This window comes from Sardina pilchardus, chromosome 2 (genome assembly GCF_963854185.1).
Source record: "Sardina pilchardus chromosome 2, fSarPil1.1, whole genome shotgun sequence".
Taxonomy (NCBI): Eukaryota; Metazoa; Chordata; class Actinopteri; order Clupeiformes; family Clupeidae; genus Sardina; species Sardina pilchardus.
In genome coordinates this window covers 5,807,464-5,820,090 of record NC_084995.1, presented here as the reverse complement: position 1 = coordinate 5,820,090, position 12,627 = coordinate 5,807,464, and the positions used below count along the sequence as shown (strand labels likewise).

At 39.8% G+C, this 12,627-nt stretch overlaps 2 protein-coding genes across 10 annotated transcripts in view; one reads left to right on the top strand and one right to left on the bottom strand.

Annotated features, from left to right (window-relative positions):
* The window catches only part of atg9b (autophagy related 9B), an 839,198-nt gene that overhangs the window by 332,979 nt on the left and 493,592 nt on the right, over positions 1-12,627 (bottom strand). The window lies entirely within an intron of this gene.
* The window catches only part of obscnb (obscurin, cytoskeletal calmodulin and titin-interacting RhoGEF b), a 345,273-nt gene that overhangs the window by 173,660 nt on the left and 158,986 nt on the right, over positions 1-12,627 (top strand). For 7 of the 9 annotated variants that reach the window (XM_062517333.1, XM_062517305.1, XM_062517313.1 and 4 more), the window contains one exon: positions 2,190-2,459. The exons of the other annotated variants lie outside the window; for them this stretch is intronic. In XM_062517333.1, coding sequence (XP_062373317.1) covers positions 2,190-2,459 — 270 coding nt within the window. The remainder of the gene's footprint in view (positions 1-2,189; positions 2,460-12,627) is intronic. 9 annotated transcript variants of the gene reach the window in all.

Below are 12,627 nucleotides of genomic sequence, written 5' to 3'. Positions count from 1 at the left end.
AGATCTCGATGTAGGGCGGGGAACCACTTTTAGAACAACCAATTTATTATATTACCACTTCCACATCAAACGTGATTGCACGGCAAACTTGTGTGCGTTCCACTACAAACAAAGCATTCCCAATCAGAATCACAGCAGCAATATGGTCATCATATTACCTCTGAGAAGTGCCCGCTGTCCACCTAACAATCCCTAGTCCAAGCTTGACTTTATAGACATAGGCTATACCAGGGCTGATACACAGAATAAATAATGATGTACAAAAATGCAGTAATGTTTTGTCGCTCAACCCAACTGCACAATGCCCGATCGAGGGAAACACTTGCGAATACCCCCGCGAAGAGATGAATTGCACTTCAATCCCGTCAGTAATTCATAGACACATCATACACAAGATAAAAACACATAATAATTCATAGTATGGGAAAACAGTGGCTACGACGTCCTACAACCCCCACGATCCTACAAGAGAGATTGAAACACAAACATTTATTCACCTGTAGTCATAACTCATTCACTCCGCGATATAAGCAGTCAGTCACACGTAAGACTAGCACTCAACACATACGGGAGCATACACACATAATGGAGCAAACACTCACAATCAGCAGGACCCAAGGCCCAGGGGCTTCTAATGTGTGCGGCTCCGTCGCTGAAGCCAGACCCAGAGAAATCACGGCTGGGCATAATAGACGTGCATAAGTCATTAGCCTACGATACAATCAGGCTACAAATGAATAAACGAACAGGTACCTACTTTTACAAGGAGATCCGCCCAAGCACACACCGCCAGTTTAGCCTGTGTAACACAGCTCGCAAAGCTTATCTGTTGAAGGGCGATAAACATCAATTTTCCCCCAAATCACGCCGACCAGAGCTAAAGCTTCAAAACACTTAAGTTATACACACCTTAGAAGGGAGACGCTATCTGCAAGAACGCTTAGTAACGCTGCTGTTCAATCGCCAGTTCAACTCTACAAAATAACCTGTGGTCAGTAGCCTGGAAAACCAGCGCCAACTGCTGGACGGCAAAATGTTTTGCCTGCATTTGGGTCTGGCCTCGGACCACTGTACATTTTGAAAACACTGCCCTGAATCTGGCAGATGGCAACTAAACCAATCACAACGCAGAGATGTGTTTTGAATCAACGCGGGCGGGGCAGAGGGCTCTGGGGCGGGGTTTTGAGGGAGTGACGACAGAGCGTTGGCCTATAGGCACAGACACGGTTTGAAAGACAACGGGTTGTGCTCATCAACAATGTTCCGTTGTATCCATTCATCGGAGCCAGACTAAATTAGACATCCAATCCATTTAGGCTGGTTTATCAGGCTATGTGGTCAGATCACAATCCCATTTCACGAGGCCCACATCACATCAAAGCACTAATCAGGAATACATACCAGTTAGGCCAATGTTGTGTTTGCATGTTGCCGCTGATTCAGACCACTCTCCAACATCAAGGCACACCAGTACACCAACACGGTACGTACTCGCTGACAAGAGGGAACCAAATTTCAAATAAACACCATATACTGTGATAAAGTATGCAACTAGCGACATCCAACAACAATACCAAACAATTCAAGCTTACCGCGTTTCTACTCCTGTCCACTCACTCTGCCTGAGCTGATTCCAATGCGCAATGTTACGCCATTGGATGCAATCATTTATGCCATTACTGAGGGATTCTGGGTAATGAAGTCCCATTGGCTACACAAGCAATGGAATGAAGACTATTGTTGGAAACAACTGTTCAGCATCCATAAGTATAGTTCATTTTGACTGACATGAGCAAAGACAATATTATAAAACAGCAGAGAATTGTATGAAAGCAACTGATACTGATACATGTCCAAAAGCATTTGTGATTTGTTCAGAGGAAGGAGAAATTGCTATTATGTGTACAAATTACTAAATGTTGTGGGTTGAAAATAGGTATGAGAATTTTCATTCTAATCTGAGAAAAGCACCAACTGTATTATAGGCCTAGAACCATTTCAGTTATCTCAAAAAAAGACCACAGACTGCACAATTAAACCACTCAAATTCCCTATTATCAAGGAATCCTTTCAATAGCCGTATGGATAGACATGAGGTCTGTTATATAGCTGAATAAATGCTGTTATTAGTTTGAAAGGCAGACAGTGTGGTGTTGTTGCTGAGTGTCCTGTGTCTTACTCTGCAACAGGTGAGGTGCACATAGTTTCAGGTTTGCACAACACTGACATCTTTGCGGGTGAGCAGGCTGTGTTTTCCTGCCAACTGTCTGGCCAGACACCTGGCAAAGTTCAATGGTGGCTGGATGGCACTCAGCTGGATCATGGCCCCTTCTGTGAGATGGGGGAACTGTATGGCCAAATCTACACTCTCAGCTTTAAGAACCTTGCCCCTGATGACTCAGGAAATGTCACATTTAAAGCAGGCAGCCTGGTGTCTTCTGCAAAACTCTTGGTTAAAGGTATTGTTGGTGGAAATTGTTATGATGGTATTGAGAGGAGTTGAGCAGTACTTTTCTTGTGACATTGCAAAATAGTGAAACTCGTGAAACTGTTTTGGAAATATCTATGAAACTCAATACTAGTACATTGATTTGAGAAAACACAAAAAATAAGATCTACCATGATCTCTGCAGCTGTGTTCAGGAGAAAGGTTTTTAGCTCATTCCCACTCAATACAGTGTCACTTTTAATATCTACTGACCATGGTGTTTGCCCTTTGGATGCATGAATCATTTAGGCCTCTCACTGTAACAAATGGTTGAGGTGTCTGTCTTTGACAAGGCTCACAAAAAAGCATATGTGAGATTGTGAGTTCAGTGCCAGCCTATGTTTGCAATTCCCAGCTTCTTACATCCCAGTCTGAGTATGATGGCAGAAACACACATTTACTAATGAACAAAAAGTATCCCGAACTCTACCCATATTGTTTTCAAGGTGCTTCCTGCACTCTTAGATGAATAAGGTCTCTGATGCAAACAGATCAGGAAAACTTTGATTGTTCTGTATGATCATTTAGTTTAACTCACCCCTTGCTTGGAATGGTTCAGTTCTACCCCCATGCCCATATTATTGATGGGTGTGGCTCACACCAGTTTGTTTCCTGGCCCCAGGTGTCTGAACGATGTCAAAGTATGGATTTTTTCTTTGTTACCATGATAGGATCACAGAGAACTGAAGGTACAATAGCAAGGAGGTAGCTAGCTCCTTGTGCATACTTTAGCAACTTTGTGATAAAAACTTTTATGACCCAGTAATTCCCATAGTAATTCCCAGAAAGAAACACCCGTCCACTGTGGATACGAAACAAGCAAGCATCAATGACAACAACATGCCATTGATTTGAAGGAGTTAAAGGATAGGATAGGATAGATGGGTTACAAAGTGTTTGCCGGGAAGTGGTGAGAATAGGTTGGCTAAAGCAAGGTGCCCTGCATTAATTCAGCATACACTATATTGCCAAAAGTATTAGCTCACCTGCCTTGACTCATATGAACTTCGGTCACATCCCATCTTTAATCCATAGTGTTTATTATGACGTTGGTCTACCCTTTGCAGCTATGACAGCTTCAACTCTTCTGGGAAGACTTTCCACAAGGTTTAGGAGTGTGGTTATGGGATTTTTGACCATTCTTTCAGAAGCGCATTTGTTAGGTCACACACTAATGTTGGATGAGATGACTGGCTCTCAGGATCCGCTCTAATTAATCCCAAAGGTGTTTTATTAGGTTGATGTCAGGATTCTGTGCAGACCAGTCAAGTTCATCCACACCACACTCATAATGTCATCCATGCCTTTATGGACCTTGCTTTGTGCACTGGTGCACAGTCATGTTGGAACAGGAAGGGGCCATCCCCAAGCTGGGCTTGGTCCCTTAGTTTCAGTGAAAGGAACTCTGAATGCTTCAGTATTAACTAAGAGATTTTGGACAATTCCATGCTCCCAACTTTGGGGATGGCCACTTCCTGTTCCAAAACACCTTTGGGATGAATTAGAGAGGATCCTGAGAGCCAGTCGCCTCGTCCAACAACAGTGTATAGTCAGCTGCGACACCTAAAGCCTAATACCTAAAGCCTAATACCTAAAGATTGGCATGCTTTTATTTCAGTTAGCCTATTAGCATTTCATTCTCAATGAGCTGAAAGCAAATCAATGCAATGCATGCATTGCATTGATTTGCTTTCATGTGTATGTCGCAGGCAGCTGACTATAAGTCACAGGACCAGTCAAACTATGAAACATGCACATCTATTCTGAGAAAAGGGAATATATATTTTTTTTTTTTCAAAAATTAATATTTTGTAACAAAAACAACATGGGAACATGTTTTCAACTTAGGAAAGACAAGAGAATACACTAAATTTAAATAAAAAGAAAGTCAGGGAATAGCTATTGAAACTAGGTACTTGGTTGAAATTGCCACTAATTACAGTTAAAACAGTAATTAAAATCTTTGATGGTAAGAGAAGTGAAACATTCCACAAGAACCACTATTGAAAGATTTACATAATTTATCATCTTGGGGTCTCCCAGTCTCCAAAAATCCAAAAATCTTTAAAAGTGACTTTAGCAGTAACTATTTAGATTATTTTGAGGGCATGGCAGCATTACCTATAGTATTAGCAAGTGTTACCTGTAATTTCGTCACAGATGTAAATGGCAAAAGTTACTGAATGCTAATTCTGGAATCATGGTTTATTGTCAGATGACATGAAAATTGCACTCTTTGTCTAGAAACACTCCAGGTGGGTTTGGTGCACATAAAAAGAATGCTTGAACTGAAAAGATTCTTAGAATAAATTTGCTTCCTTTCAAGGTTGGATTTCTTCTCATTGCTTTCATTGTGAAATTACAAGAAATCATCAAAAGATGTTTTTTTTTTTTAATAACTGTTTTGAGCCAGCTTTACCAAGGGCATCGGTAATTCTGGAAGGTACCGTAATTGTTATAGTTATGGTTATGCTTCTTAGCAGGAGCCTTTGTCGAAAGCGACTTACAAACAAAAACAATACAATAATTAAATTTAGCACTTGATCAGACTAGTGTCAACTAAAGAGAATAGCAACATAAACAATAAACAGTATCAATATAAGCAAAGCTTATGAAAATTTGTGTAAGCCTTTGCTCTGTTTTCCCATAGTACTGTATGTGTACATAGTTAGACATGAAGTGATGACCTTACTTACAACCTTTGTAATAGCAATAAACAATGAGTTATTAGGACATCTTATTTTAGAACAAACACCATCGTAACGCTTTGAGTAACAAATCCTGTAGATCTTAGATTTTCCTGGTGTGGTTCAATGCCCCAAAAAGAAATCAGTTTGAGTGAATAATTTCCTATAATGATATTCACTACACACCCTAGCGTTTATTCTCTTCCTCATACTCACATGCTCCTCTGCCATCTCCTTCTCTTTGTATCAGCGCTAACCTTCTCACCATTTCTATTAAGTTCATAATGAAGGTATTCTGAAGGTGTGCTATTCAGGGGTGCGTTTCTAGAAGAGCTAACAACGGCGTTGCTAAACCACCGTGGTACAACGCAACTTGGGATAAAACAACGACAGTGTTACACCTGTTTCCAGAAAGCATCGTACCTGTGTCGCCATTCGCTACCTCCGGTGTTCGAACACCGTTGTTCCAACAACGTTGTTGAGGACGCAGCGGCACATTTCATTGGTGGGAAAAGTGGCAGCGTATAATATCCCACCCACTAGAAATTCTCTGTCACTGGGTGCCTGTCATTTGTTTTTTATACATCCTCCCTTTCTTCCTCGATCCTCGTCCTCACAGAATGATGGGGCGGCAACAATGGGATAGTGTATCTGTTCATTATAGATCAGTGGGAACGAGTCTGGAGGACAGAGCACCGAGGATCGAGGAGGGATGTTGACAGGCGCCCACTATTAAGTCAAGGACACTATGTTCAGACCAATTCATTCGTTCAATTTTTTTGGGGATTATGAAAACTATATATTTTTGGAATCCTTAGAACCTGAAGAATCAGGAAATCTTTGTTTGGCAATTTTCAGAAGTCATTAAAGCAGTCATTTTGGGTCTTGAAAATGGTGTACTATTGCATTAAAAACGCCATATATAATGCTATACTGGTAGATAGGGTAACATTTTAAACTTTTATGTATCACCACAAACCTTTCCCAGTTATTCACTTACATTAAGACAAGATTTTTTTTGCAAAACAAGTTTTCTGAAATGTAATGTTTAAATATGCAAATGAATATGCAAATGAGGCAAAATACTGAAATAGGCGTTAATTTGCACAAACTTCCAAACCTGACATGTATATAATAGTAGCAATCTATTATGGAGGATTAAGGTTTTAGCCCATTATTACTAAAATAATTAATAGTTCCTTATAAAAAACAGTACGGTAACTGTTAAAAACAATGATACAAATTAAAAAACTGATGGGTCATATGAATAAGCAGGGCAATTGTGTGGAAACAGCTCTTGCCAATGCTGTGGAACACAAAACACTTCCCAGGCATGTATGCACACCTTCTCCTGAAGAAGGGAAACATTTGTCTGCTTTGCTGCCAACAACACTGATTTTGCTGAGGACACAGTTGATGGCAAGGGTGCCCTTCATGGAACAGTTGTGGCAGTTTACGAAAGAACTGATGCTCCTGGTGAAGTTGGCTATAGTTCCCCCTCCTCACAATTAGTGACACTAAGTGTATGTCAGTCATAGCCTAGAAATCTAGATGCACCCTAGCAGCAGCAAATGTTGGTCATGGTAGTCGAGCAACTTTCCGTTGGCTTGCAAGCTGGAAAAATTAAACTTCTATTGGGCCAATCACATTTTTATAGAGTTGGTGGGTGGGCTTAACATAATGATGACTGACCTGCGACCATAAGTTGCGACTGTTAAGCGTGAATTCCCCGTCCTGCTACTTGAAAACAAGAAGATGCTTGGATGTAGCACTATCCTATTGCGTGGAGAGGGAATTTGAAAGAAAACCGTTTATTCAATCTTGATGTGGGTCTGGCTCGTCAGGCTATGTCAGTCACACCATGCCATGTAAAAATATTACATTGCAATCAGCCCAAACCAAAGCAAAATAAACCAGTGAAGCAGATTTCAGTAAACAAAGATGGTATCTCTGGAACCCATCAGCTGCGTCACCTAGGTTGGGTAGTTGCCTCTGCAGTATCCAGGTTGAAGTCAGAAGAGAGCACAAGTAATGTCCCATGTTAGGCTGGGCTAGCTGTACCGCTACTTCCTGAAGTGGCACATGAGTGGTCAACCCTCCTGACTGATTATGCAGGCAAACCAACTACGTCGCCTGGTAGTTGGTGGAGAACATCCAACTGTTATCTCTTTTGACATGGCCCTCTACGAGAAGGCTGTTCAACTGTTGGATTCCAGACCTGATCTGAAAAAACTCTGTTGTTCCAAGGCTTGGGGAATTGCACACCACAATGGCTGCTCTGAGAGCTCTTGGGATTTCTATTAAAAATTCAGGTATAGATGATGCCAGGATAGAACCTGATGTCTTTGGTGCAGCAACAACGAGGCAAATCCTGAAGTGTACACACAACAAGCGTTCTTTGAGTGGCCATTATTTACTCATATGTGGCTCTGTACGAATTGGTTCTGGAGGAATTCTTCATGGAGAACCCACAGCTGAGAGATGTTTGCTGGCAGGCAACAGAGCAAGTTGAACCGGCCTGCTCTGAGAAGGACAAATCTACCATGGTTGAGTGTACAATGCAGGCTAATAGTACATTCCTTGAAGCTTTGACTAATGCTGAATTTGTGAAATCATTAAATGAGTGGGAAGCAAACAAAGCTAAAAATGCAGTGTTCAGATCCATCATGAATTACATCGAGTGGAGACAATTCTCTTCTAGGTGGCAGCTTCTCGCACTGCTGATCTTGCACTCCACCTTCAAGCTGCAGAAGGACTTAGCAAGCTTTTCTTTGCATTTGACAGAATCAGATGCAACTCCCCCAAGGGTCCTTAGTGCTCTACAGATGCTCTCACAAAAAAGTGAAAAGGATCAGCTATCTACTTTGGCGAAGTTTGTATGTGCTGCATACTTACCAAAGAAGGTTCATATTGAAGGTTCAGTGTTGTCGGAAGCAAAGCAGACAAATGTTACCCTTCTTCAGGAAAGGGTGTGCATACATGCCTTGAAAGTGTTTTGTGTTTTCTACCACAGCATTGGCAAGAGCTGTTTCCACACAATAGCCCTGCTTATTCATAAGACCCATCAGTTTGTTTTAAACTTGTATCATGGTAAACAGTCAATTCCACAGTCAGCAGCATTGAAAAGTTTCTTGATTGAGGAATACATAAATGAAGGCGTTTTCTGCCATTGTTTTTAAATACTAAATAGTTACTTTTGTATCAGAAACTATTAAGTATTTTAATAATAAAGGGCTAAAACCGTAATCCTCCATAAAGGATAGCTACTATTATATGTACATGTCAGGTTTGGAAGTTTGTGCAAATTAACGCCTATTTCCGTATATTGCCTCATTTGCATATTCATTTGCATATTTAAACATTACATTTCAGAAAACTTGTAATACAAAAAATCTTGTCTTAATGTAAGTGAATAACTGGGGAAGTTTTGTGGTGATACATAAAAGTTTAAAATGTAACCCTATCTACCAGTATAGCATTATACAGTATATGGCGTTTTTAATGCAATAGTACACCATTTTCAAGACCCAAAATGACTGCTTTAATGACTTCTGAAAATTGTCAAACAAAGATTTCCTGATTCTTCAGGTTCTAAGGATTCCAAAAATATATAGTTTTCATAATCCCCCAAAAAATTGAACCACTGTACTAATGATCGATGTGTCTACAATAATGGTTTATAAACACCATCATAGTAGCCTACCAAAACGCAAACCAACACGCAAATTAACACAAAGTAACACAAGTAGCAAGAATAAGCCCAGTCTTTTAATTTATATTTGCCTACAGCATAGTGCAAGCTTTGAGCCACGAGAAAAACAACAACTTTGTGAATTTTGGTTGGGCGTGTGTGATTTTTGGTCAGGCGATCCTGACACTGACGACATCACCAACTGGAACTCCCAAGGTTGCGACGTAAGTTAGCATACAACGTTTTCTAGAAACGCACCCCAGTTTGGTAGAAGTACTAATGTCTTTATGCAAAGGTGCTTTGCTTTGGACCAGATGTATTAATTCATGTTGAGTTTGGAGTTGTGTTGCATTTTGTTGTTGCCTAGATGTTGCAAGCAGTGTATTTTAATTAATTCATGTGGAAACTAGGGCTGTCAAAGGTTTTTTTTGTTTTTTTTTAATAGATTTTTTAAAAAGTTAATTGCGATGAATTAATCCCATATTTTACAACATGATTCAACTTATATTATTTTGCATTTCAGAACTTTCCAGAAGTCCATATTAACAGTGTAAATCAATTCTTACCAGTATCTTGATTGGGATCAAATGAAAGCAAATAAAGTCACATTTCAAAAGATGGGCAGTGGGCTAGAGGCAGCACAATGTATTCTTCAGGAATATAGTTGATATAAACTGAAAGAAATGTTATAGCAGAAGTCCCTGTACAAAATGTAAGCTAGACACATTATAAAGGGCATAACAAATTAAAATCCTAACTAGAACATTTGATTTTGAGGAAATTACATGTGCATGAAAATGCAAAACATATATTACCATTTATTCCACTGCTCGGTTGAATTCCCCATTGTCCTGCGTTCTATAAGGTGTGCATTAACTTTCGATATACGCACGGCTATGAAGTAGTTCCAATTTGTTGGCCGTATCACACTTGAATATTAATTCGCCAAACTCGTTGTGAAGTTTAAATGCACTGTCACTTTACACGTAAAATACAGACGTTCAGATCATAGTAACATTTAGCATATGACGGAGGTGGCTTTTAGCTAGTTGGGTGGCAGTAGGCTAAGAAAAATAGCAATCTTTCGTTAACGTTCAACAGAATCCTGGGATATGCCAGCTTGACAACGGGAGATTAGAACTAACGACTGGCTTTTGGCCATAGCAACCATCCATTTAGAACTAGTAACCGCAGTTTGGCTCCGTTTGAATCGGGAAAAACTGCTGCCTTCTAAGATGTCTAACTAGAGAGCAAGGCAGCGAAGGCCGTTGGAAACCGAAAAAACGATTTTCGCTGCCTTCCAAGATATCTTAGAATTCCTGAATAACAAAACAAACATGGCTGCCGATATCGGTAAATGACTGCTGAATCTGTTGAAATGTCATTTGTGTGATGTTATTTATTTGGATTTGTGGAAGGTAGATTGAAAATAAACGATTTACTACCTGGTTATACCATTGTTGTACCCACTAATAACGCCTGGTCTGATATATTAGCTGCCACTGAAACTATTTTATACTGTTAGCCTGCTAGCTTATGTAGGCTAATTTAGTTTAACGTCAGGCTTTTGCTAACGTCATACCGTAGTGTTAACCAAAGATTCTAGAGTGCTACGCTCATTTTTAAACGACGTGTTTAATCTAAAGTCATGTCTAGTTAGAGAGCTCTCTATTTAGGGAGGGAGGCAGTAGGCAGCTGCCCTCCGATTCAAATGGAGCCTTTGAGAAATTAGTTGAAATGTGTCTGGGAAAAGTAGTTCTACAAACAATACAGTTCTAGCGATTAAAACATTTAAATTACCACCAGAAACTAACACAACCCAAGTGGCAACAGTGGAATAAGTGGGATAAGGGACTTTACGCCGTGCAGTTATTCAAAGTTAATGCACTTTTCTAGACGGAACGTCCCTCCGCTTCACGTCGGGCCGTATCACCGTCTAGAACGTGCATTAACTTTGAATAACCTCACGGCGGGTGGTCCATTATCCCTTACACAATGAAAAAAATACCTCCACTTTTATTAAGAAACAGTTGTGGGGCAGAGGAGTCTTAGTTGATGAAAACTGGCAGTTGGAATGGTTGAACAGTTAAATAGTTGAGTAGTTTAAATAGTTCAATTATTCAGCAGTGAATTATATCACTGAGGACTTTTATTTTGAAATACCACAGTTCCACAGTTGATAACAACTGATAGTTGGAATGGCTGAATAGCTAAATAGTTAAAAGAACCGTATGTAAGAAATGTATTTCAATTAATCATAAATGGACCTGATATGTCACTAGACATTATGAAATCATGCTCATTTCAAGTACTTATATAATTGACAACAGTAATCTTGTCAGTATATTGTCATTTAAAAAAGTGAAGTTGCAGCCCTCAACTGATGTTGATGTTTACATATTGTGTGTTTTGGCCTGATGCGCCATGCTCCACCTATCTACTAATCACAAAGTCAGTGGTGTTTTGGTATCCAGGGGCCCGTTGCACAAAAGCAGAATTAAGATATCCGGGATAAGTTACTGAGCTGCGATCACTGAATCCAAAACAAGAGCATACCGGCTTAATTGGTTGCACAAAGACCAATCCAGGATAAGCAGACACGGATTCATCAAGCCAGGTGTAAGTTATCCGGTATGTGTGCGCGTTCTCGTTTCTCCCCCAAATAACTCATGGTTGGAATAAAAAAGACGCGAAAAATAGCATCTTGCACACAAAGTGAATAACCACTTTTGATATAGACTAACAACGAGGTAAAGTTTACTTTTTTTGGATGGGGGATCATGATTATTTCTGTTACATAGCGGGAGTAGGTGTGGCAGATCAACTGAATGCAAATTTACGTATGCACCCACGTGTGTGAGAGCTTCCTTGTCTCGGCACGCAACGTCATTAGGAAGCGCTTTGCCACCGCAAAGATGCACAAAGTATCTTAATTTGTCTTAAAAGCCGAATTAGTTCAAAACACCTTCTAAAAATGTCCCCTCCACTTCCGATCAACTACTACAGCAGCCTATTCATCAAACATCTGTCAAAAAAGAAGCAAACAACGAGTAGGCTATGTTATTAATTATAAGGCCACCATAATTTAAATGACATCCATATGGTATTAGGCAGACATTCTGCTGTGTTTTGCGAGTAAATGCATGTTGCAAATAATATATAAATGAAATCTACAGCTCTTTAAAAAAAAAAAATCACGTGGAGGTCTCATTTGAATGACAGCTAGCTGAACCAATCAGATTATGTAGTTACCATTAGAATCAACTTATCTTGGCTGTGAGCCTGGTCAGGAGCAGGCTAGCTCCACAGAATAAATTGCCATGGTAACTTATACCATAACATATCCTGCTGCCCCCTATCCCGCTTTTGTGCAACTGGATCACGGATAAATTGAGCCAGGATAACCAAGATATCCCGGGTTAATCCCTTATCCTAGTTTTGTGCAATAGGCCCCAGGTTGCCAGCTTCGACTCAGGGGGGAGGGGGATAATAGAATAAGTATTATTGTGTCTGTCTTTGGCATTTAATATTTAATCATTACACATATGGTGCCTACAGGAACGCTGTGCGAATATGCCGCTCTGTCTATTTTGTGTTTTGTAATTGTCTATATTTTTTATTTCATTATTTGTGAAGCGACCTTGGGTGTCTAGAAAGGCGCTATATAAATAACATTTATTATTATTATTATTATTATTATTATTATTATTATTATTTATACTCAGCTCTACAGTATTTTGAAAGTGATTGCACTACCAGTT